Below are 23,143 nucleotides of genomic sequence, written 5' to 3' on the forward strand. Positions count from 1 at the left end.
TAAAGTATCTAAAAATAAATATTTTGTCTTTATAGAACTTTAAGCTTATTTGGTTTAATGTCCAACTTAATAAAATATTTTACATTAGTAGTAGGAATATAAATGGTTAAAATATTTAAATAATATCTAAAATTCTGATTATGATGTTACAGAAGTTTTAATTGAGTATCCTTGTTAATTTGAACTAATGGAGTCATTTTACTTCATCACACTAACTATCGCCTTCCAATCATTTGGAGTCTTAAAGAGAAGTGTGAGTCTTAAATTAGGTTTAGTTTGCTATGTCAGAATAAATTGAAATAACAAATAAATGTTTGCAGTGAACGTCCATATTTTTTTGTTTTCTTTGTTTTAAGTTCAATTTAAAAGCTTTGAGAAACATGTTTTTGCAAAGACATATTCTACCTCACTATTAATCTGGGAAATGCTAATTTAAACCAAAAGCACATTTTACTCCTAAAGTAGCATCAACTAAAACTTACTTATATTGCCGAAATCGGTTTGGCTCAGTGGATAGAGCATCCGTCTGTGGACTGAAAGGTCCCAGGTTCGATTCTGGTCAAGGGCATATACATTGGTTGCTGGCACATCCCCGGTGGGGGATGTGCAGGAGGCAGCTGGTCGATGTTTCTCTCTCATCGATGTTTCTAGCTTTTTTCCCTCTCCCTTCCTTTCTGTAAAAAAATCAATAAAATATATTTAAAAAAACAAAAAACAAAAAACTTACTAATATCTAAATAGGATTTCTGAGCATATGGAGACTTGGCACCCTCATACACTATTGGTTGGAATGTATGCTTGTCAGCATTTTAAGACTGTCGGGCATTACTACCCTGTGTCCCCGAAAATAAGACAGTGTCTTATATTAATCTTTGCTCCCAAAGATGCGCTAGGTCTTATTTTCAGGGGATGTCTTATTTTTCCATGAAGAAGAATATGGCACTCATTATTGTTCAATGAAAATAAAGGAAATTTATTACCTGTATACGGTACAGTAGTACGGTAGTTGTCATCACAAACCAGACAAACTGTGAATCCTACAGTATCAAGAATTTACTCATTTATTCAATGACAATCATGTCATCATCTTCTGGAACATCATCATAACAATCCAATTCCTGAATTTCCTGGTGAATTTCTTGTGACTCCATTTCTTTCAGAATCAGTGGACCAAATCTCTCATGCTTAGCAATAGCACTGTCTTTAAATGAGTACTTCTTGTCAAGGTAGCCTGCTCGTGGTGCATTTGCAATGCAACTGTCAGTGATTTTCTCCCATGAATTCTTCACCCAAGTCACAACTTCTTGCAGTTTAGGTTCGACAGAGTTTCCACGCTGATTTCTCTCCATTCTATTTTCAATGTAGTCATTAATTTTCATTCTGAGATAGAGCCTAGGGGGGGCCTTATTTTTGGGGGGATGCCTTTTATTTCACTCAGAAGGAAACCTGTAAGTAGGTCTTATTTTCGGAGGATGTTTTATTTTCGGGGAAACACGGTATCAATGGATAAACATATGATTACCTTTCAACTCAGTCTACTTATAGGAATCCTTACAGAAAGAAATACATGGGTGCACAAAGTCATATATAAAATTATATTTCAACATTCTTTGTAGTAACAATTTAGAAATTACATTAATGTCCATCAATAGGAAGTGTATACATAAACTGTGATATACCCTTATACAACTGTTACAAAGAATGAAGTATTGTAGATTTCTATTACTGATATATACAATCTCCAGGATGTGTTAAGTGAAAAAACCAATTTACAAAATAATACATAAAATATGTCACCATTTGTGTTGAAAAAAAAAAGTGTATGTTTAGGCCTATAAATGGATTGAAAAAAATAAGCAATAATACACAGCAAATTGTTAATAGTGATCTCTTGGAAGGGAAGTAGAATTGCAGGGATGGGGGGATGTGATTTGGAGGGTTATCATGCTTTACTCTTTAAGCCTTTATGTCTTTACTGTTATTTTAATAATCTTTATGATGAACATAAGTATTTGTGTCTGTGTGTCTGCTCCAGGATGCTGTCCTCTTCCATAATACCATTTACTACAACCTGTTATATGGAAACATCAGTGCTTCACCTGAGGATGTGTATGCAGTGGCAAAATTAGCTGGACTGCATGATGCAATTCTTCGAATGCCACATGGATATGACACCCAAGTAGGGGAACGAGGACTCAAGCTTTCAGGTAATCAGAGTTTAGATCACCCCTTCACCCTCTTCCCACAGACACAGAGACCACCACCATCCTTGGATACTCCCTTCAAACTTTAATTTGTCATAGCTGTTTTCTAGAAAATACAGTAGTAGTATTCAAACCTAGTGCTTATCCAAGTGCTTTAGACAAGGTCCCCAAGCCTCCTATCCATCACTGTAAACAATCTAATAGATCAGAAGTAAGTGTTCTCAAATCATACAAGTCTTTTTTCCTTTTGCAGCTACAAACACATTAAGTGCTTAATAGTAAGTTATGGATATATGCTCAAATCAGTGATAACTTGTTACCCATATTCTTAATATTAAAGGAAAGCCAGGTTCATTATTCTCCTTAGAAAGTAGTAAGAGTAGAAAGAAGTAATTTCATAGTTATTAGTGTATCTCATCATAATTTCCTCTATTATTATGTAATGTTTTGAATACTTTAGACTTCCTTGTACAGGATATACTTAACTGTTATACTTTTTTTATAAATTACTTTTCAATTACAGTTGACATGCAATATGTATTTGTTTCATATGTATAACATAGTGGTTAGACTTTCATATACATTATTAAATAATCACCCTGATAAGTCTAGTACCCAGGTGACACCATATGTTCCTTACAACAATCTTCATTTACATGTCCTTGTTGATTCAATGGGGCTTCTACATTTCTTTTTTTTTTTTTTAAATATATTTTATTGATTTTGTACAGAGAGGAAGGGAGAGAGATAGTTAGAAACATCGATGAGAGAGAGTCATCAATCAGCTGCCACTTGCACACTCCCTACTGGGGATATGCCCGCAACCAAGGTACATGACCTTGACTGGAATCGAACCCGGGACCTTTCAGTCCCCAAGCCGACGCCCTATCCATTGAGCCAAACCGGTTTCGGCATCTACATTTCTATTTAAGTGTTTAATTATGAGATTGATAAGGTTTAATAATAATTATCCTAAAATGACTAAATTTTTGGAGGGTCCATAAATATGTTTCTTTGCCCCAAATTATTTGAATTCCAGAATACAGTAATATCTAATGCCTGCAAGTATTAATGTAACTCATATACTGAATCCTTTACTTTTATTCTTCATTCTAATTTAGTTTAAGGAGGAAATTTATAGATTAGGGATAGGAGTAAGGCAAAAGGAGAATAAAGAATAGTATGCATGAATTTTAATATATTCCCATTTCTCTTTATTACAAACTGGCTTCATTTGTTCATGACATTGATTAGGAAGCAAGGGAAGGAGGAGGTGGGGATATAGGGGTATAGGGGGAACCACGTTGTGGCAGCCCGCGGGTGGTGAGGGAAAGAAAAGCGAGGCAGGTAGGCAGGGAACCTGATCACCCGCCAGGCCTAGGGACCCTACCCATGCACGAATTTGTGCACTGGGCTTCTAGTATATACATAATCCTACCTAATAAAAGAGTAATATGCAAATTAACCATTACTCCGCTCCACAAGCCATGCCCACCAGTCAATCAGAGCGAATATGCAAATAAACCTAACCAAGATGGCTACAGCCACAGAGAGCAGGAGGGAGGCGTTTCCCCGGCAACAGAGAAAGCCCAAGCTTTCCCCTGCCCTTGCCAGCCTAAGCCGCCACTCAAGGCTATAAAGTTTCAATTATAGAAGGTAAACAAATCCAAACAGAAACAGCTGCTGCCACAGGGTGAGCAGGAGGCTTGGCTTCGCTCAGCTCCAGGTTACAAAGTTTCAATTATACAAAGTAAATATATCCCAGATACCAGGGCCTCTGCTTGGGTAGCTGGGGTGCGTGGCCGGCCTGCAAACCACCATAGGACCCTCGCTCAGTCTGCCCCACGCCCCAAGGGAACCCCCACTCTGATCCAGGACACCCTTCAGGGCAAACCAGCTGGCTCCCACCTGTGCCCTAGGCCTCTATCCTATTTAATAAAAGAGTAATATGCAAATTGACCATCACTCCAACACACAAGATGGCTTCGCCCATGTGGTCAAAGATCCTGCCCCTATGTGGACACAAGATGGCCAGCAGGGGAGGGCAGCTGGGAGGAACCAGGCCTGCAAAGGAGGGCAGTTGAAGGTGATCAACCCTGCAGGGGAGGGCAGTTAGGGGTGATCAGCCCAGCAGAGTAGAAAAGTTGAGGGCAAACAGGCTGGCAGGGGAGCAGTTAGACATCAATCAGGCTGGCATGGGAGTGGTTAGGGGTGATCAGGCTGGCAGGCAGAAGCGGTTAGGGGCAATCAGGAAGTTGGGAGCCAGCCTTCTGGATTGTGAGAGGGATGTCCGACTGCCAGTTTAGGCCCAGTGGGATTGGGCCTAAATGCGCAGTTGGATATCCCTTGAGGGGGTGCAGGCTGGGCTGAGGGACAAGCCTCCCCTTTTCCCCCATGCACAAATTTCGTGCACCAGGCCTCTAGTATATAGATACAGGTGCATATATCTATAAACATATCTTATAAAAATAAAAGGGTACTCTGCAAATCAACCGAACAGTGGAATGACTTGTGGCTATGATGTGCACTGACCACCAGGGAGCAGACGCTCAATGTAGGAGTTGCCCCCAGGTGGTCAGTGCACACCCATAGGAGGTGTGCCACTCAGCCACAAGCTGGGCTGACAGTTGGTGAGTGCATTGGCAGTGGCAGAGCCTCTCCTGCCTCTGCAACAGCGCTAAGGATGTCCAACTGCCAACTTAGGCCCGCTCCACGAGGGCTCCTGGACTGTAAAAGGGTGCAGGCCGGGCAGAGGGCCCCTCTCATCTCCGTCCCTCCAAGTACACAAATGTTGTGCACTAGGCTTCTAGTATATACATGATGTAGAGATACAGATGCATATATCTATAAACGTATATACCAGGTGTACTGGTTAATAATGAGGATTTTTTTCAATAGATACATATGCAATTTGATATGTATGCTATTTTGTTGTATTGACAACAAGCTTCAAAGCATCATATGTCAAATTTGCTGGAGGTGTTAACATCATAGATATTTTTACACTTAAAAATGTCAAATTTTGTGCCAAAAAGAGCATTTACAGGAAGTTATAATTTATTATTTTGAAGAAAAGTGCTGCTGAATACTTTGGGAAGCTTATGGTGAACATGCTCCATCTCAAGATACTTGTGAACACTGGTTTAAATGCTTTAAAAGTTACTATTTCAATGTGAAAGACAACGTCCAGGTCAACAAAAAAAGTTTAAAGACCAACAATTAAAAGCATTATTAGATGAAGATGCATGTCAAACTCAGAAACAACTTGCAGAAAGATTAAATGTTGTTCAGCAAATAATTTCTGATAATTTACAAGCAATGGGAAAGATTTTAAGGAAGGAAAATGGGTGCCACATCAACTGAAGGAAAAACAAATGGAAAACCGAAAAGTCATTAATAAAATGTTGCTTCAGTGGCATGAAAGAAAGTCTTTTTTGCATCGAACTGTGACTGGTGATGAAAAGTGGATTTATTTTGAGAATCTCAAATGCACAAAAGCATGGGTTGATCCAGGTCAACCATAAACATTAACTGCAAGGCCAAATCGCTTCGGAAAGAAGACAATGCTCTGTGTTTGGTAGGATCAGGAAGGTGTGGTGTATTATGAACTTCTAAAACCAGGTGAAACCATTAATACTGATCACTACGGACAACAAATAATCAATTTGAACCATGCTTTGATTGTGAAACAACCAGAATGTTCCAGAAGACATGACAAAGTAATTTTGTTTCATGATGACACACCATCACAAACTTCAAAACCAGTTAAAGACACGTTAAAAGATCTTGCCTGGGAAGTATTAACCCATTCGCTGTATTCACCAGACCTTGCTCCTTCAGATTACCACTTGTTCTAATTGATGGCACATGTACTTTCTGAACAGCACTTCAAAACATACGAAAAAATTGGATCTCTGAATGGTTTGCCTCAAAACAAGAAAAGTTCTTTTGGGACGGTATCCACAAATTACCTGAAAGATGGGGAAATGTGTAGCTAGCGATAGACATTATTTTGAATAATGTTTCTCTTGAAATTATCATATTTTTTTTTTTTTATTAAAAATCCTCATCATTAACCGGTATACCTGTACTACCTGCAATCTACTATGCTAAATGATTTGAGAGTTAAAAAGTTGAAGCATAAGCCAATCTTCTCAAGGAATTTATATTCTGTTAGAAAGTTTTGATCTAGGTTTAGAAAATGTTAAAGATTTTTTTCACATTTAGTTGGTTTGTAATAGTTATTTGCTCATTAATTAGTAGTATAAGGTGCCTGTATCATTCCAGTTCACTTTTATACTTTACCATTGCTTTTAATAGGAGTAATTTCCAATTAACTAGCTCACCCTCAGATTATTTGTCCATTTGGCTGACTGGAAATTCACAATTTGTCATATAATATGGGCTACCTTCCTCAACTTATGACTTTGACTCAGATGACTATGCTACATTGCATTTTCCAATCATTTGTTTCCCCTCTCAGCATATCTTTGAGAATAGGAATGGCTAAAGAAATGTTATTTTTACCTGATACCCATAGCCTTACAACCAGACATCTCAGAATGATCAGTGTATTAATAGGCATCTGTGCTCAATTCTGGTAGAGATAAACAAATGCTCTTCTTCAAGTTCTAAAATTATATTCAATAAAATTGGAACTGGGTTGGTTTTGATTTGAAATTTGGGAGGCACATCAAAAACTTTGGTTGGTGAATACACAATACAATATACAGTTGATGTACGTATTAAAGAATTGTACACTTGAAACCTATATAATTTTATTAACCACTGTCACCCCAATGAATTTAATTAAAAATCTCAAATTTTAAAAATGACAAAACGAATCCTTCCTCTGAGTGTCTGCTTCTTTTAGGAGCTTTCTGTTGCTGAATTACTAGGTGGATTAGCAGATAGTTCTGTCATGGTGTCTGCTTTGTTAGGGACATTTTGATCTTATGAAATGGGGAAGAATGCAGATAGTATAAATATATTCTTAGGAATTAATTTTAGATACAAGGAGTCCTTTTATAGGTTGAAGAAAATAAATTGCAGAACAAATATACTTGGTGTACCAGAAAATAAAACGGTGGAATTTGTTTCCTGAAGAGCTTTCTGAAACTGAAAAATATTTTTTCATATATTAATAAATTACTAGATAACAGACAAGAAAAGAAGCCAAAAGGGGCATATTAAGTAAAGCACCACCTTTTTTGGTTTGACTACAGAGTACCACAATAAAATGAAATATCACAATAAAGCACATCACAAATTTTTTGGTTTTCCAGTGCATATAAGAGTTAAGATTACATTGTATTATAGTCAATTAAGTATATAACAAAATATGTCTTAAAATAATATATATAAATTTAAAAATATTTTATTGCTAAAAAATTCTAATGATCATTTAAGCCTTCAGCAAGTCATAATTTTTGCTGGTTGGAGGAACTTTTTAAAAATTGTTGATATTGCCGAAACCGGTTTGGCTCAGTGGTAGAACGTCGGTCTGCAGACTGAAAGGTCCCTGGTTTGATTCCGGTCAAGGGCATGTACCTTGGTTGCGGGCACATCCCCGGTAGGGGGTGTGCAAGAGGCAACTGGTTGATGTTTCTCTCTCATCGACGTTTCTAGCTCTCTTTCTCTCTCCCTCTCTGTAAAAAATCAATAAAATATATTTTAAAAAATTGTTGATATTATTACAGATGTTCCCTATTGTCTCCTCCTTTCTCCACCACTACCCAGACCTTGCCCTCTTCTCCCTCTGGACCTCACCACATTGTTGTCTGTGTCCATGATCAGGTCATATATGTTCTTTGCCCATTCTCTTCACCTTCTGTCATCCCATCTGCACCACCCACCTCCCCTCTCATCTGTCAGTTTATATTATATGTCCATGTCTCTGATTCTATTTTGTTTGTCAGTTTAGTTTGTTCATTAGATTTCATATATAAGTGAGATCATATGATATTTGTCTTTTTCTCTGACTGGCTAATTACACTTAGCATAATAATCTTCAGGTTCCTCCACGCTATCTCAAAGGGTAAGATATCTTTTGATGAGACAGCTGCATAGTATTTCATTGTGTAAATATTCCACAGCTTTTTTTTTTTATCCATTCTTCTATTGATGGGCGCTTGGGCTGTTTCCAGATCTTGGCTATTTTAAATATTACTGCAATGATAGGGGTGCATGTATTATTTCTGATTGGCGTTTCAGAATTCTTAGGATATCTTCCCAGAAGTGGGATTACTGGGTCATAAGGTAGCTCCACTTTTAATTTTTTGAGGAAACACTATAAACTTTTCCTCAGTGGCTGCAACATTCTGCATTCCCTACCAATAGTACACTAGGGTTCCCTTTTCTATACATCCTCCTCAGCACTTGCTGTTTGTTGATTTATTGATAGTAGCTATTCTGATAAGTGTGAGATGATGTATATTTGTGGTTTAATTTGCATCTCTCTAATGTTTAATGACATTGAGCATTTTTTTCCATTTGTATGTCTTCTGGAGAAGTATCTATTCAGGTCCTATGCCCATTTCTTAATTGGATTTGTGTGTCTTCCTGGTGTTGAGTTATATGAGTTCTTTATATATTTTGGAAATTAATCCCTTATCAGACATATCATTGGCAAATGTGTTCTCTCATATAGTGGGTTCTCTTTTCAATTTGTTGATGTTTTCTTTTCCAGTTCAGAAGCTTTTTATTTTGATGTAGTCCTATTTGTTTATTTTCTTAGTTTACTTTGTGTTAGGAGATATATCTGTAAACATCTTGCTATGAGAGATGTCTGAGATTTTGCTGCCTATATTTTCTTATAGGATTTTTATTGTTTCACAAATGACATTGAAGTCTTAATACACTTTGAGTTTATTGTTGTGTATAGTGTAAGTTAGTGGTCTACTGTCATTTTTTTGCATGTAACTTTCCAATTTTCCCAGCACCATTTATTGAGGAGAATGACTTTGCCTCCTTTGTCAAATATTAATTGTCCGTAGAGACATAGGTTAGTTTCTGGGCTCTCCATTCTGTTTCTTTTGTCTATATGCCTATTTTTATGCATGTCCAGACTCTTTTGATTATAATGGCCTTGTAGTATAGTTTGATATCCAGCATTATGATACCTCCAACTTTGCTCTTGTTTGTAAAGATTGCTGTAGCTATTTGGGATCTTTTTTTAATTCCATATACATTTTTGGATTATTTTTTCTAGATATGTGAAATATGCTGTTGGTATTTTAATTGCATTGAATCTATAGATTGCTTTGGATAGTAAGAACATTTTAATGTTAATTCTTTCAATACAAGAACAGGGTCTATGCTTCCACTTATTTGTATCTCCCTCAATTTATTTCTAGTGTCCTATAATTTTTTGAGTATATGTCTTTTACATCCTTAATTAAATTTATTTCTACATACCTTATTTTTTTGTTACAATAGTAAATGGGATTTTTTTTTTCTCAGTTTCTCTTTCTGGGAGCTCATTATTGGTATATAAAAATGCCATTGCTTTTGTATCCTGCTGTTTTGCCGAATTCATTTATTAGAGCTAGTTATTTGGAGGAGTCTTTAGGGTTTTTAATATACAGTATCATGTCATCTGTGAATAATGACAGTTTTTTCCTCCTTTCCAATCTGGATGCCTTTTATTTCTTCTTTTCTGATTGCTTTGGCTAGAACTCCCAGTTCCATCCTATCTAATAAAGAGGGAATATGCTAATTGACCATCACACCCTCACAAGATGGCGGCACCCACAACCACAAGATGTCAGCGCCCAGTCCCATCAGCCCTGCCTCATCCAGCCTCACTTCCCCAAGCCCCTCAGCTCTACTTTATCCAGCCAGAGTCCCCCAGTCCCCTCAGCCTCACCTCATCCAGTCCCAACAGAATCCAGCTTCATACAGCGTCAGTCGCCTCAGTCCCCTTAGTCCTGCAGGGGAAGTCAGTTGGGGCAATCAGGCCAGCAGGGGAGGGCAGTTGGAGGTATTGGACCAGCAGGGAAGCAGTCAGGGGCTTATCAGGCTGTCATGCAGAATGGTTATGGGCAATCAGGCAGGCAGGCGAGTGGTTAGGAGTCAGCAGTCCCGGATTGTGAGAAGGATCAGGCCTAAACCAGCAGTCGGACATCCCTCAAGGAGTCTCAGATTGGAGACAGTGCAGGCTGTGCTGAGAAACACCCCCGCCCCTGCACGAATTTCGTGCACCAGGCCTCTAGTGTTGAATAAGAGTAGTGAAAGTTTTCCCCTGTGATTTTAAGGGAAACACTTTTAGCTTTTGACCATTGAATATGATATCAGCTGTAGGTTTGTCATAAATGGCCTTTATTATGTGGAAGTATGAATACTTTATTCCCACTTTGCTGAGAGTTTTTATCATAAATGGATGCTGGGTTTCATTGAGTGCTTTTTCTGCTACTATTGATATGATCATGTGACTGATCTTTTTTTTATTTATGTGATGCATCACATTGATTGATTTGTGAATATTGTAACAGCCTTGCATCACCAGAATAAGTCCCATTTGGTCATGGTGTGTGATCTTTTTAATGTACTGCTGGATACGATTTCCTAATATTTTATTAAGGATTTTTGCATCTGTATTCATCAGGGATACTGGACTATGATTTTCTTTATTTTTCAAAAATATATTTTTAGCCGAAACCGGATTGGCTCAGTGGATAGAGCATCAGCCTGCGGACTGAAAGGTCCCGGGTTCGATTCTGGTCAAGAGCATGTACCTTGGTTGCGGGCACATCCCCAGTAGGGGTGTGCAAAAGGCAGCTGATCAGTGATTCTCTCTCATCGATCTTTCTAACTCTATCCCTTTCTCTTTCTCTCTGTAAAAAATCAATGAAATATATTTAAATATATATATATATTTTTATTGATGAGAGAGAGAGAGAGAGAGAGACATCAGTGATGACAGTGATGAGAGAGAATCAGTGATCAGTTGCCTCCTGTATGCCCCACACCAGGTATTGAGACTGCAACCCCTGCATGTGCCCTGACCAGGAATCGAACCATGACCTCCTGGTTCATAGGTGGATGCTCAACCACTGAGCCATGTCAGCTGGGCCCTTTGTAGTGTCTTTATCTGATTTCAGAATTAGAATTATGCTGGCATTGTAAAAAGAGCTTGGTAGTTTTCCCTCCTTTTGGATTTTTTTGTAATAGTTTGAGGAGGATAGGTAGTTCTTTGAATGTTTGGTAAAACTCCTCTGTGAAGCCATCTGGTGCAGGACTTTTGTTTGCTGGCAGGTTTTTTTGGGGGGGGTGCAGTTTTGTTTGTTTTATTTCTTGTTTTTATTACTGCCTTGATTTCACTAGTTGCTTTTGGTTCTGCATCTTCCTTATTTCAGTTTTGGAAGATTGTATGTTTCTAGGAATTTGTCCCTTTCCCTTACCTAGGTTGTCCAATTTGTCAGCGTATAGTTGTTCATAATACTTTCTTACAATCCTTTGTATTTCTGTGATGTCAGTTGTAACAGCGCCTCTTTCATTTCTGGTTTTATTTATGTGGGTCCTCTATCTTTCATTCTTGATTAATCTCGTTAAAGGTTCATCAATTTTTTTTTTTTCAGAGAACCAGCTCTTGGTTTTGTTGATATTTTTATTTTAATGTCTATGTCATTTATTTCTGCTCAGATGTTTATTATTTCATTTCCACTACTTACAGTGGGCTTTTTCCTGTTGTTCATTTTATAATTCTTTTATTTGTAGGATTAGATTTTGTACTTGAAATCTTTCTTCTCAAGTTAAGCCTGTAATGCTTTGACCTTTACTCTCAAGACTTCTTTCCCTGTGTCCCTTAGATTTTTGGGATGTGTGTTCATTTTCATTGTATCTGGGTAATTGTTTTTCTTCCTTAATCTCATTGGTAACTTATTCATTGTTTAATAACATGATATTTAGCCTCAGTGTGTTTTAATTTTTTTTGAGGGTTTTTGTGTGTGTGTGTGTGGCTAATTTCTAGTTTTATGCTGTTGCGGTCGGAGAACATACTGAATGTGATTTAAATGTTCTTTTGTGTCCTAACATGTAGTCTGTCTTTGAGAATGTCCCATGTGCACTTGAGAAGAATGTATATTCTGCTGCTTTGTTCTGTAATTAAACATTCTATAAATACCAATTAAATCCATTTGACGTAATGTGTCATTTAAAGTTGCTGTTTCCTGGTTATTATTTATGAAAGATCTATCCATAGAAGACAGTGGCATGTTCAAGTCCCCTACTATGACTCTATTGCTGTCCATCTGTCCTTTTAAATCCACTTTTTTTAAACTTACATGTTCCTATTTTGGATACATATAGGTTTATCAGGGTTATATCCTCTTGTTGGATCCATCCTTTTCATATTATGAAATTACTTTCTTTGTGTTTTATCTGGTCTTTATTTGGAAGTCTATTTTGTCAGATATAAATATAGCTACCCCAGCGTTTTTGTTTGTTTTCATTAATCTATTTAAATTTTTCCCTTTTTCTTATTTATTTTGCTCATTTTTTTAAAAATATATTTTATTGATTTTTCACAGAGAGGAAGAGAGAGGGATAGAGAGTTAGAAACATCGATGAGAGAGAATCATCAATCAGCTGCCTCTTGCACACCCCCCACCGGGGATGTGCCCGCAACCAAGGTACATGCCCTTGCCCGGAATCGAACCTGGGACCTTTCAGTCCGCAGGCCGACGCTCTATCCACTGAGCAAACCGGTCCCGGCTATTTTGCTCATTTTTTTATTAAGGTATTATATGTGTACATACCTTACCAATCCCCACCCCACCCCTACTCCCATGCATGTTTCTTATTTATTTATTTATATTTTAAAATAAGTTTATTGATAATAACTTTATATAATTTACTCCTGATATTTGATGTTACAAATTTTAGGGTCTTTGAGGTATGCAGGATCCTTGTATGTAACTGGCATAAATTCCATTATTTGTGCTCTCTTAATAGCTTTTGTGATTTCCTTTTGTTTCTTCCCTCAAAGACCTGTTATGTGCCTTCCATGAATGCATCCAGTAAATGGAGAAATAAACTGGGACAAAAGCTGTACATTTCTTTTTTAAAATATATTTTATTGATATTTTACAGAGAGGAAAGGAGAGAGATAGAGAGCTAGAAACGTCGATGAGAGAGAAACATCAACCAGCTGCCTCTTGCACACCCCCTACTGGGGATGTGCCCGCAACCAAGGTACATGCCCCTGACCGGAATCGAATCTGGGACCTTTCAGTCCGCAGACCGAAGCTCTACCACTGAGCCAAACCGGTTTCGGCAAAAGCTGTACATTCTTATAATCTACACGTTTTCCACACAAGACACACTTTTTCAGAGGCTCCTTATAAGGATTTTCTATTGGAACAGGCAGGTCCTCATTGCTGGTTACCTGTTTATACTGTGAACAACTTCTCGACAGCTGACAGCCGCCGTTAGGAAGCTCGCAACCTTCCTCCTCCCCGGCCCACTGCAAACAGCAATCACAGAAGCCATGGTCCCGTGGCCCTCTCTTCCTTTCCTCCTCCGAAGCCATCCGCACGAGTCCCTTCTGGCTTCTTATTTATTTAAAAAAAAAATCTTTATTGTTGAAAGATATATTACATGTATCTCCTTTTTCCCCCCATTGACTCCCTCCAGCCCACCTCTACACCCCACCCCAGGCCATCTATATCTTATTGTCTGTGTTCATGGATTATGCATATATGCACACAAGTTCTTTGGTTAATCACTTCCCGTCCACCCACCCTACTTTGCCTTCCCTTTGAGATTCCACACTCTGATCTATGCTTCCATGTCTCTGGATCCACTCCATTCATCAGTTTATTTTGTTAATTAGATTCCACATATGAGTGAGATCATGTGATACTTGTCTTTCTCTGACGGACTTACTTCACTTAGCATAATACTCTCCAGGTCACTCCATGCTGTCTCAGAGGGTAAGAGATTCTTCCTTTTTACTGTTGCCTTGTATTCCATGGTATAAATTTACTACAGTTTTTTTATCCGCTCATTTACTGATGGGTACTTGGGCTGTCTCCAGATCTTAGCTATTGTAAATTGTGCTGCTATGAACATAGAGGTGCATACCTTCTTTCTGATTGGTGTTTTGGATTTCTTGGGATATATTCCTAGTAGTTGGATCATTAGGTCAAATGAGAGTTCCATTTTTAATTTTTTACAGAAGCTCCATTCTGTTGTTCATAATGGCTGCATCAGTCTGCATTTCCACCAGGAGTATACTAGGGTTCCCTTTTCTCCACATTCTTGCTAGCACTTGTTATTTATTGATGGGTAGTCATTCTGTCATTTTAATTTGTATCTCTCTGATAGTCAGTGACTTTGAGCATTTTTTCATATACCTCTTGGTCAACTATATATCCACTTTGGAGAAATGTCTATCTAGGTCCTGGGCTAAAATATTTGGCAATGACACATCTGGTAAAGGGTAAATATCCAAACATATAAGGAACTCATACAACTTAACTAAAGGAAGAAAAACAATCCAGTTTAAAAATTGGCAGAGAACCTAAATTGACATTTACATTTAATGTTATTGGTAGGTACTTATTGCCATTTTTCTATTTATGCTTAAGTTTCCTCTATTTCATCTTCTTAAAGCAATCTCTTTAACATTTCTGGCAATGGTGGTTTGGTAGTACTAAACTTCTTTAGCTTTTATTTTTCTGGTCTGGGAAGCTTTTTATTTAATCTTCAATTTTAAATAATAGCCTTGCTCAATAGAGTAGTTTTGGTTTCAGATCCTTGATTTTCATTACTTTGAATACTTCACACCATTCCCTCTAACTTTTGATGTTTCTTTTCAGAAATCAGCGGACAGCCTTATGGGAACTCCCTTATAAATAATTCATTATCTCTCTCTTGCTGACTTTAAGATTCTATCTTTGGCCCAGCAGGCATGGCTCTGTGGTTGAAAATCGACCTACGAACCAGGAGGTTACAGCTCATTTCCCATCAAGGCATATGCCTGGGTGGCAGGCTCTATCCCTAGTGTGGTGCATGCAAGAGACGGCTGATCAATGATTCTCATCATTTATGTTTCTATCTATCTTTCCCGCTCCCTTCTTAGCTGCAATCAATTAAAATATATTTTTAAAAGATTTTCTTTTTCTCTTTAACCTTGACCATTTTAATTATGATATGTCTTGGTATGAGCTTCTTTGGGTTTTTCTTGATTGAGACTCTCTGTGTTTCCTTAACTTGTATGACTTTTTTCTTCACCAGTTTAGGGGAGTTTTCTGTCATTATTTCTTCAAATAGGTTCTCTATCCCTTTCTTGCTATCTACTTCTCTTTGTACCCCTATGGTGCAGATGTTGTTTCATGTTCCGAAGTTCTCTTAAACCATTCTTGTTCTTTTTAATAATTTTTTTAATGCTATGATTGGGTGATTTTTTTTTCTACTTCGTCTTCAAAATTGCTATTCAGTCCTCTCTTTATGGAGTTTACTGTTTTGTTTATTTCTTCCAACGTGTTCTTTATATCAACTATGGTATTCTTCATCTCCATTTGATTATTTTTCATTGTTTTTATGTCCCTTTTTTTTCTGTCTAGCATCCTTACAACCATTACTTTGAGCTCTGTTTCTGATAAATTGCTTGCCTCCAACTCATTTAGCTCTTTTATTGAAAATTACTCCTATTCTTTCATTTGGGTCCTGTTTCTTTGTTTTCCCATTTTGGCTGTCTCCTTATGTTTGTTTCTTTGTATTAGATAGAACTGCTATGACTCCCAGTCTTGGTGGGGTGGCCACTGGTAGAGGGTCTTGCCTCAATGATAATGACTGCTGACTGCTCAGGGTTGGTTATTGCTGAAGGTTGGAGTGGCTCTGGCAATTTCTTAAAATAATGAAGTGTGTCTCATCAATTGACTCTTTCAGAAACCATTTCTCTGTGGCATGTGATACTGTTTGATAGCATTTTACCCACAGATCTTCTTTGAAATCAGAGTCAGTTCTCTCAAACCATGCTGCTACTTTATGAACTAAGTTTATAAAATATTCTAAATCCTTTGTCATCACTTCAACAATCTTCACAGCATCTTCACTAGCTGTAGATTCTATCTCAAGAAACCACTCTCTGTGCTTATCCATAAGAAGTAACTCCCCACCCATTACAGGTTTATTTTGAGATTTCAGAAATTCAGTCACATCTTCAGGTTCCATTTCTAATTCTAGTTCTCTTACTATTTCCACCACATTTACAGACTTCTTCCACTGAAGTCTTGAACCCCCAAAGTCATTTATGAAGTTTGGAATCAGCTTCTTCCAACCTCCTGTTAATGTTGATATTTTGACCTCTTCCCATGAGTCATGAATGTTCTTAATGGCATCTAGAATGGTGAATGTTGGAGATTAAACCCTTATCGGAGATAACATTGGCAAATATGTTCTTCCATGCAGTGGGCTTTCTTGTTGTTTTGTTGATGGTTTCTTTTGCTGTGCAGAAGCTTTTTATTTTGATGTAGTCCCATTTGTTTATTATCTCCTTAGTTTCCATTGCCCTAAGAGCTGTATCAGTAAATATATTGTTACAACAGATGTCTGCTATTTTGCTGCCTATGGCTTCTTCTAAAATTTTTATGGTTTCCCATCTTATGTTTAAGTCCTTTATCCACTTTGAATTTATTTTTATGTATGGTGTAAGTTGGTGGTCTAGTTTCATTTTTTTACAAGTATCTGCCCAGTTTTCCCAAGACCATTTATTTTAGACACTATCTTGTCTCCATTGTATGCTCTTGGCTCCATTGTCAAATATTAATTAAGCATACTGGCTTGTGTCAATTTCTGGGTTCTCTGTTCTCTTCTACTGGTTTATATTTCTGTTCTTGTGCCAGCACCAGGCAGTTTTGAGAACAGTGGCTTTGTACTATATCTTGATATCTGGTATTTTGATCCCTCCAACAACATTGTTCTTCTTTCTCAAGATTACTGCAGCTGCTGTAGCTGGTTTGGCTCAGGGGATAGACCAATGGCTTGCAGACTGAAGGGTCCCAGGTTTCATTCCAGTCAGGGGCACATGCCGGGTTGTGGGCTCAATCTCTAGTAGAGGGCATGGAGGAGGCAGCCAATCAATGATTCTCTCTCATCATTGATGTTTCTATCTCTCTCTCCCTCTCTCTTCCTCTCTGCAATCAAAAATATATTAAAAAAAAAAAAAAGATTGCTGCAGTTATTCAGGGTCTTTTTTTATTACAGAAGAATTTTTGGAGAATTTGTTCTAAGTCTTAGAAGTATGCCCTTGGTATTTTAATGGGGATTGCATTGAATTTATAGATTGTTTTGGGTAGTATGGACATTTCAATGATGTTGATTCTACCAATCCATGAACGTGGTATATTCTTCCATTTGTTGATATCTTCCTCTATCTCTTTTTTTAGTGTCCTGAAATTTTCTGAGTCCTTTGTCTCTTTGGTTAAGTTTATTCCTAGGTATCTTAATTTTTTTGTTGCAATGGTAAATGGGATTACTTTTTTAAAATTTCTCTTTCTGTGAGTTCATTATTGGTATATAGAAAAGCCATAGACTTCTGGGTGTTGACTTTGTATCCTGCTACACTGCTGAATTCTTTTATTAAGTCTACTACCCTGTTTCCCCGAAAATAAGACATTGTCTTATATTAATTTTTGCTCCCAAAGATGCGCTAGGTCTTATTTTCAGGGGATGTCTTATTTTTCCATGAAGAAGATTACGGTACACATTTATTGTTAAATGAAAATAAAGGAAATTTATTACCTGTATACGGTACAGTACGGTAGTTGTCAACACAAACCAGACAAACTGTGAATCATACAGTATCAAGAATTTACTCATTTATTCAATGACAATCATGTCATCATCTTCTGGAACATCATCATAGCAATCCAATTCCTGAATTTCCTGGTGAATTTCTTGAGACTCCATTTCTTTCAGAATCAGTGGACCAAATCTCTCATGTTTAGCAATAGCACTGTCTTTAAATGAGTACTTATTGTCAAGGTAGCCTGCTCGTGATGCATTTGCAATGCAACTGTCAGTGATTTTTTACCATGAATTCTTCACCCAAGTCACAACTTCTTGCAGTTTAGGTTTCACAAAGTTTCCATGCTGATTTCTCTCCATTCTATTTTCAATGTAGTCATTAATGTCCATGTGCAAATTGTCTTTGAATGGCTTGCTTATTGCAATATCAAGAGTCTGGAGATAGACCGTCATTCCTGTGGGAATCATTATCTGATCTATTTTTCTTTCGTGAAGAAATGTCTTCATGTCTTTAGCACGGTGAGTGCTGGCTGCATCCCAGACTAGCAGACCTCTTTGGCTCCCTCACATAACAAGTGGCGGCATTAAATCGACCCACTTCCTTATAACTCCCTGTGTAGCCCAGGCTTTTTCAGTTTCAAGAATAAAAACGCCCAAAACACATTCAATCTTTTCCTTTTTGCCCTTAGAAATGATTAAAGGTGGGATTTTTAGTGCCATCCAGACGAATTGCCAAAATACAGGATACACGTGCACTTTCGTAAGCAGTGGAGGGAATGTACACTAAGGAGGCACCCCGCTGTTCAATTGTTGTTTGAGGTGATTGGCCCATAAACACTGCAGTTTCATCCATAGCAATCATGTTGGAAAGATTGTATTTAGAGAAGTCAGCATCATCAATAAAGAACTTGAATGCAAGTTCTCGCTTAATAGCTTGAGTATCTTCCAACCTAAACAATGTTGTACCGGTAGATCTTCTTAAAGACAGTTCACTTTGCTGAAGGAAATTATCCAGCCAGTGTTGTGATGCTTTGAAGTCTTCGGGGGCTATGTCAAACTGTGGTGCCATTGCAAGGGCAAATTCTTGAATCTGAGCCCTATTCACAACCAAAGCCTCTGCTCTCCTGTCAACAACCCATTCACAGATCAGGTCTTCCAGCTCAGAAAATAATGGTTGCCGACCTGATCCACACTTGTGCTTTTTAGCATTTCCCTTGTCCACTTGTTCAAAGAGGTTACCATACTCTGCTTGCCATTTTCGGACCAATCGGATACTCAACATCTTCTCTTTACAGAAAGCAGTAAGATTTTGGCCCCAAGAGTCTTCCACGATTCCTTTCTTGTACTCCACAGAGTAGCTTTTTCTTTTTGCGCTCATTTCTAGGGGTAAAAAAAAGAAATTGGGGTATCAAGGTGGGGGGAGGGGGATCACTTAAAATGACACAGGGGATATTAGAGGGGGAAATCAAAATGGCACAGGAGAATCACAGGGGGGATTACCATTTTTGTAACCCCTTTTGATCCTCCTGTGTCATTTTGATTGCCCCCTCTAATCCTCCTGTGTCATTTTAAGTGATCCCCCTCCCCCACTCCTGTGCCACTGAACACCTTCACCAGACATCCCCTTTACCCCTTTATCAGACATTTACCCCCTGGGGCCTGCCTGGGGACTGTCACTGGGCTTGCTGGGGCCTGGATCTGGGCTGGAGCAGGGTCTGCCACTGACTGAGAACCTTCCGTCATCATGAGGGCAGCTGTGAGCATCAGGTAGTGTCACCAGAGACAGACCAGCACTCACCACCTTCGCCGCATCTCGTCCGCTCTAATCCTCCTGTTCTTCTACACGCATCTGTGAAAGTCTCCTCCTCTCTCCCACTCTGTACTCACCGCTCACTCCGACCTCCGCTCTGCCTCCACACAGCAGTGACCTCAGGACTCCGCGTAACGTCACTGTTTGCTAGACGCCAGTCTGGGCGGCCCTAGCAACCAGTTTACGGTAAATTAATTTTCATTCTTAGACCGAGCCTGGGGGCCTTATTTTCGGGGGATGCCTTATATTTCACTCAGAAGGAAACCTGTAAGTAGGTCTTATTTTTGGAGGATGTTTTATTTTCGGGGAAACATGGTAGTTTTTGTTGGATTCTGGTGTTTTTTAAGTACAATATTATTTCATCTGCAAATAAGTACAGTTTTACTTCTTCTTTTCCAATTCGGATGCTTTCTATCTCTTCTTCTCTGATCGTAATGGCTAGTACTTCCAGTACTGTGTCAAAGAGGAGGGGTGAGGATGAGCATCCCTGTCTTGTTCCTGTTCTTAGGGGAAATGGGTTTAGTTTTTGCCCATTGAGTATGATGTTGGCTGTGTATTTGTCATATTTGGCTTTTATTATGTTGAGGTATAGTCCTTTTATTCCCACCTTGCTGAGAGATTTTATCAAAAAGCTTGTTGGATTTTATCAAATGATTTTTCTGCATCAATTGATATGATTTTATGGTTTTTATCTCTCAGTTTGTTTATGTGGTGTAGCACATTTATTGGTTTGCGGATATTGTACCATCTTTGCATCCTTAAAATAAATCCCAGGTGGTCACGGTGTATGATCTTTCTAATGTAATGCTGGATTGGATTTGCTATAATTTTATTGTGTATTTTGGCATTGGTGGTCATGAGGGACATTGGCCTGTAATTCTCTTTCTTTGTATTGTCTTTATCTGGTTTTGTGATTAGGATAATGCTGGCTTTGTAAAAGAGCTTGGAAGTGCTCCTTTCTCTTGAATTTTCTAGAATTGGCTGAGGAAGATATGTTTTATTTCTTCTTTGTATGTTTGATAAAACTCCCCTATGAAGCCATTTGGTCCAGGGCTTTTTTTTTGTTGGAAGTTTTATTATTATTATTATTATTATTATTATTATTATTACTGCTTCAATTTCCTCCATAGTTATTAGCTTATTCATTTTTTGTATTCCTCCATGTTGAGTTTTGGAAGTTGTATTTTTTAGGAATATGTCCATTTCTTCTAGGTTGACCAGTTTCTTCGAGTAAAGTTGCTCATAGTATTTTTTTATGATTCTTCATATTACTGTGGGGCCTGTTGTTATTTCACCTCTTTCATTTCTGATTTTGTTTACTCGGGTTTTCTCTCTTGGCTACTTGATGAGTCTGGTGAGTGGTTCATCAATCTTGTTTATCCTTTCAAGGAACCAGCTCTTGGTTTCATTGAACTTTTGTATTATTTTTTTAGTCTCTATGTCATTTATTTCCGCTCTAGTATTTATGATTTCCTTCCTTCTGCTCATTCTGGGCTTTTCTTGTTGCTCTCTTTCTAATTATTTAAGTTGCAGAGTTATATGGTTTATGACCATTTTTTTCATGTTTTTTTGAGTTAGGCCTTTAATCTTATGAACTCTTCCCTCTCAGGACTGATTTTACTGTGTCCCAAAGATTTTAGCTTGTTTTATTTTCATTGTCATTTGTTTCCAGGATGTTTTTTATTTCTTCTTTGATCTCTTTGTTTAATAGTATGGTTATTCAGCTTCCAAGTATTTGAATTTTCGTGATTTTTTTTTTTTTTTACTGTAATTGATTTCTAATTTTATGCCTTTGTGATCTGACAAGATGCTTGATTTGATTTCAATCCTTTTGAATTTGGAGAGACTTGCCTGTGTCCCAGTATGTGGTCTGTCTTTGAAAATATCCCATGTGAGCTTAAGAAGAATGTATATTCTGTAGTTTTGGGTGGAATGTTCTAAAGATGTTGATTAAGTCCATCTGATCTCGTGAGTCTTTTAGGATTTGTGTTTCTTTGCTTATTTTTTTTGTCTAGAGAGGATTTATCCAGTGATGTTAATTGGGTGTTAAAATCTACTATGATTGTGTTGCTGTCAATTTCTCCCCTGATATCTTCCAGAAGTTTTTTTTGTTTGTTTGTTTGTTTTTATGTATGTTCCTTCATTGGGTGCATAAATGTTTACCAGAGTTATATCCTGTTGTTTTACCAATCCCTTTAGAATTATGAAGTGGCCTTTCTTGTCTCTTGTTATTGTCTTCACTTTGAGGTCTGTTTTGTCAATTGTAAGTATTCCTACCCCAGCTTTATTTTCATATCCATTTGCTTTATAGATATTTTTCCATCTGTTCACTTTCAGTCCATGTGAGTCCCTTGTTCTGAGGTGGGTCTCTGTAGACAGCATATATATGGGTTATTTTTTCTTATCCATTCAGTCACTCGATTTCTTTTGACTGGAGCATTTAATCCATTTACATTTAATGTTATTATTGATAGGTACTCGTTTGTATTCATTTCTGTACTTTATGCCTGTGTTCCTTCCTCCCTTTCTATTTCTTATTTTTACGACATTCCCTTTAGCATTTCTTGCATTGCTCGTTTGGTAGTAATAAACTCCCTTAGCCTTTTTTTTTGTCTGTGAAGCTCCTAATTCCCCCTTCAATTTTGATTGACAGTCTTGCTGGATAGAGTATTCTTGGATTCAGTCCTTTGCTTTGCATCACTTTGTATACGTCCTTCCATTCCATTTTATCTTTATGTGTTTCTGTTGAGAAGTCATTTGATAATCTGATGGGGGATCCTTTGTAGGTAACTCTTTGTTTCTCTCTTGCAGCCTTTAAGATTCTCTCTTTGTTGTTAACATTTTCCATTGTAATTATGACATGTTTTGGTGTGTGACTTTTGGGATCTTGCTTGGGAGCTTAGGAATCTCTATACTTGGGTGACTCTTTTCTTCCCCATATCAGGGAAGTTTTCTGTCATTATTTCTTCACATATATTTTCTAATCCTTGCTGCTTTTCTTGTCCTTCTGGCAGCCCTATTATACGTACGTTACTTCGTTTTGTGTTGTCCCAAAGGTCCCATAGGCTCTCGTCCTGCTTTTTCCCCCCTCCAGTTTCTGTTCAGTTTGGGCTTGTTTCTCTATCTTATCTTCTAACTTATTAATTCAGTCCTCTGCTGCTTCTTGTCTGTTGCTGAAACCTTCCATGGTGTTTTTGATTGTAGCTATATCACTTTTAATTTCTTCCTGGTTTTTACATAGGTTATTGATTTTTTTGTTCATCTGGTGTATGACCTGTAAGGCCATTACTCTGATTTCTTTTTCTGTCATTCTATGTGCCTCCCTTTCACTTATTTCCTTTCTTGTCGGTTCCTCTTTTTTCCCCTGGGGATTGTG

At 37.8% G+C, this 23,143-nt stretch overlaps 1 protein-coding gene and 1 pseudogene across 2 annotated transcripts in view; one reads left to right on the forward strand and one right to left on the reverse strand.

Annotated features, from left to right (window-relative positions):
* Nucleotides 1-23,143, forward strand: part of ABCB7 (ATP binding cassette subfamily B member 7) — a 136,472-nt gene that overhangs the window by 102,937 nt on the left and 10,392 nt on the right. Inside the window, exon 12 of the mRNA XM_084869567.1 lies at nucleotides 2,036-2,207. Coding sequence (XP_084725693.1) covers nucleotides 2,036-2,207 — 172 coding nt within the window. The remainder of the gene's footprint in view (nucleotides 1-2,035; nucleotides 2,208-23,143) is intronic.
* On the reverse strand, nucleotides 12,999-13,748 carry LOC311615463 (small ribosomal subunit protein bS18m-like; annotated as a pseudogene). The gene is made up of 2 exons: nucleotides 13,471-13,748; nucleotides 12,999-13,251 (listed from the first exon to the last, which is right to left on the reverse strand). The product of its transcript is annotated as a small ribosomal subunit protein bS18m-like (transcript).

Source organism: Pipistrellus hanaki (assembly GCF_964339955.1).
Source record: "Pipistrellus hanaki genome assembly, chromosome: X".
In the NCBI taxonomy this organism is placed as follows: Eukaryota; Metazoa; Chordata; class Mammalia; order Chiroptera; family Vespertilionidae; genus Pipistrellus; species Pipistrellus hanaki.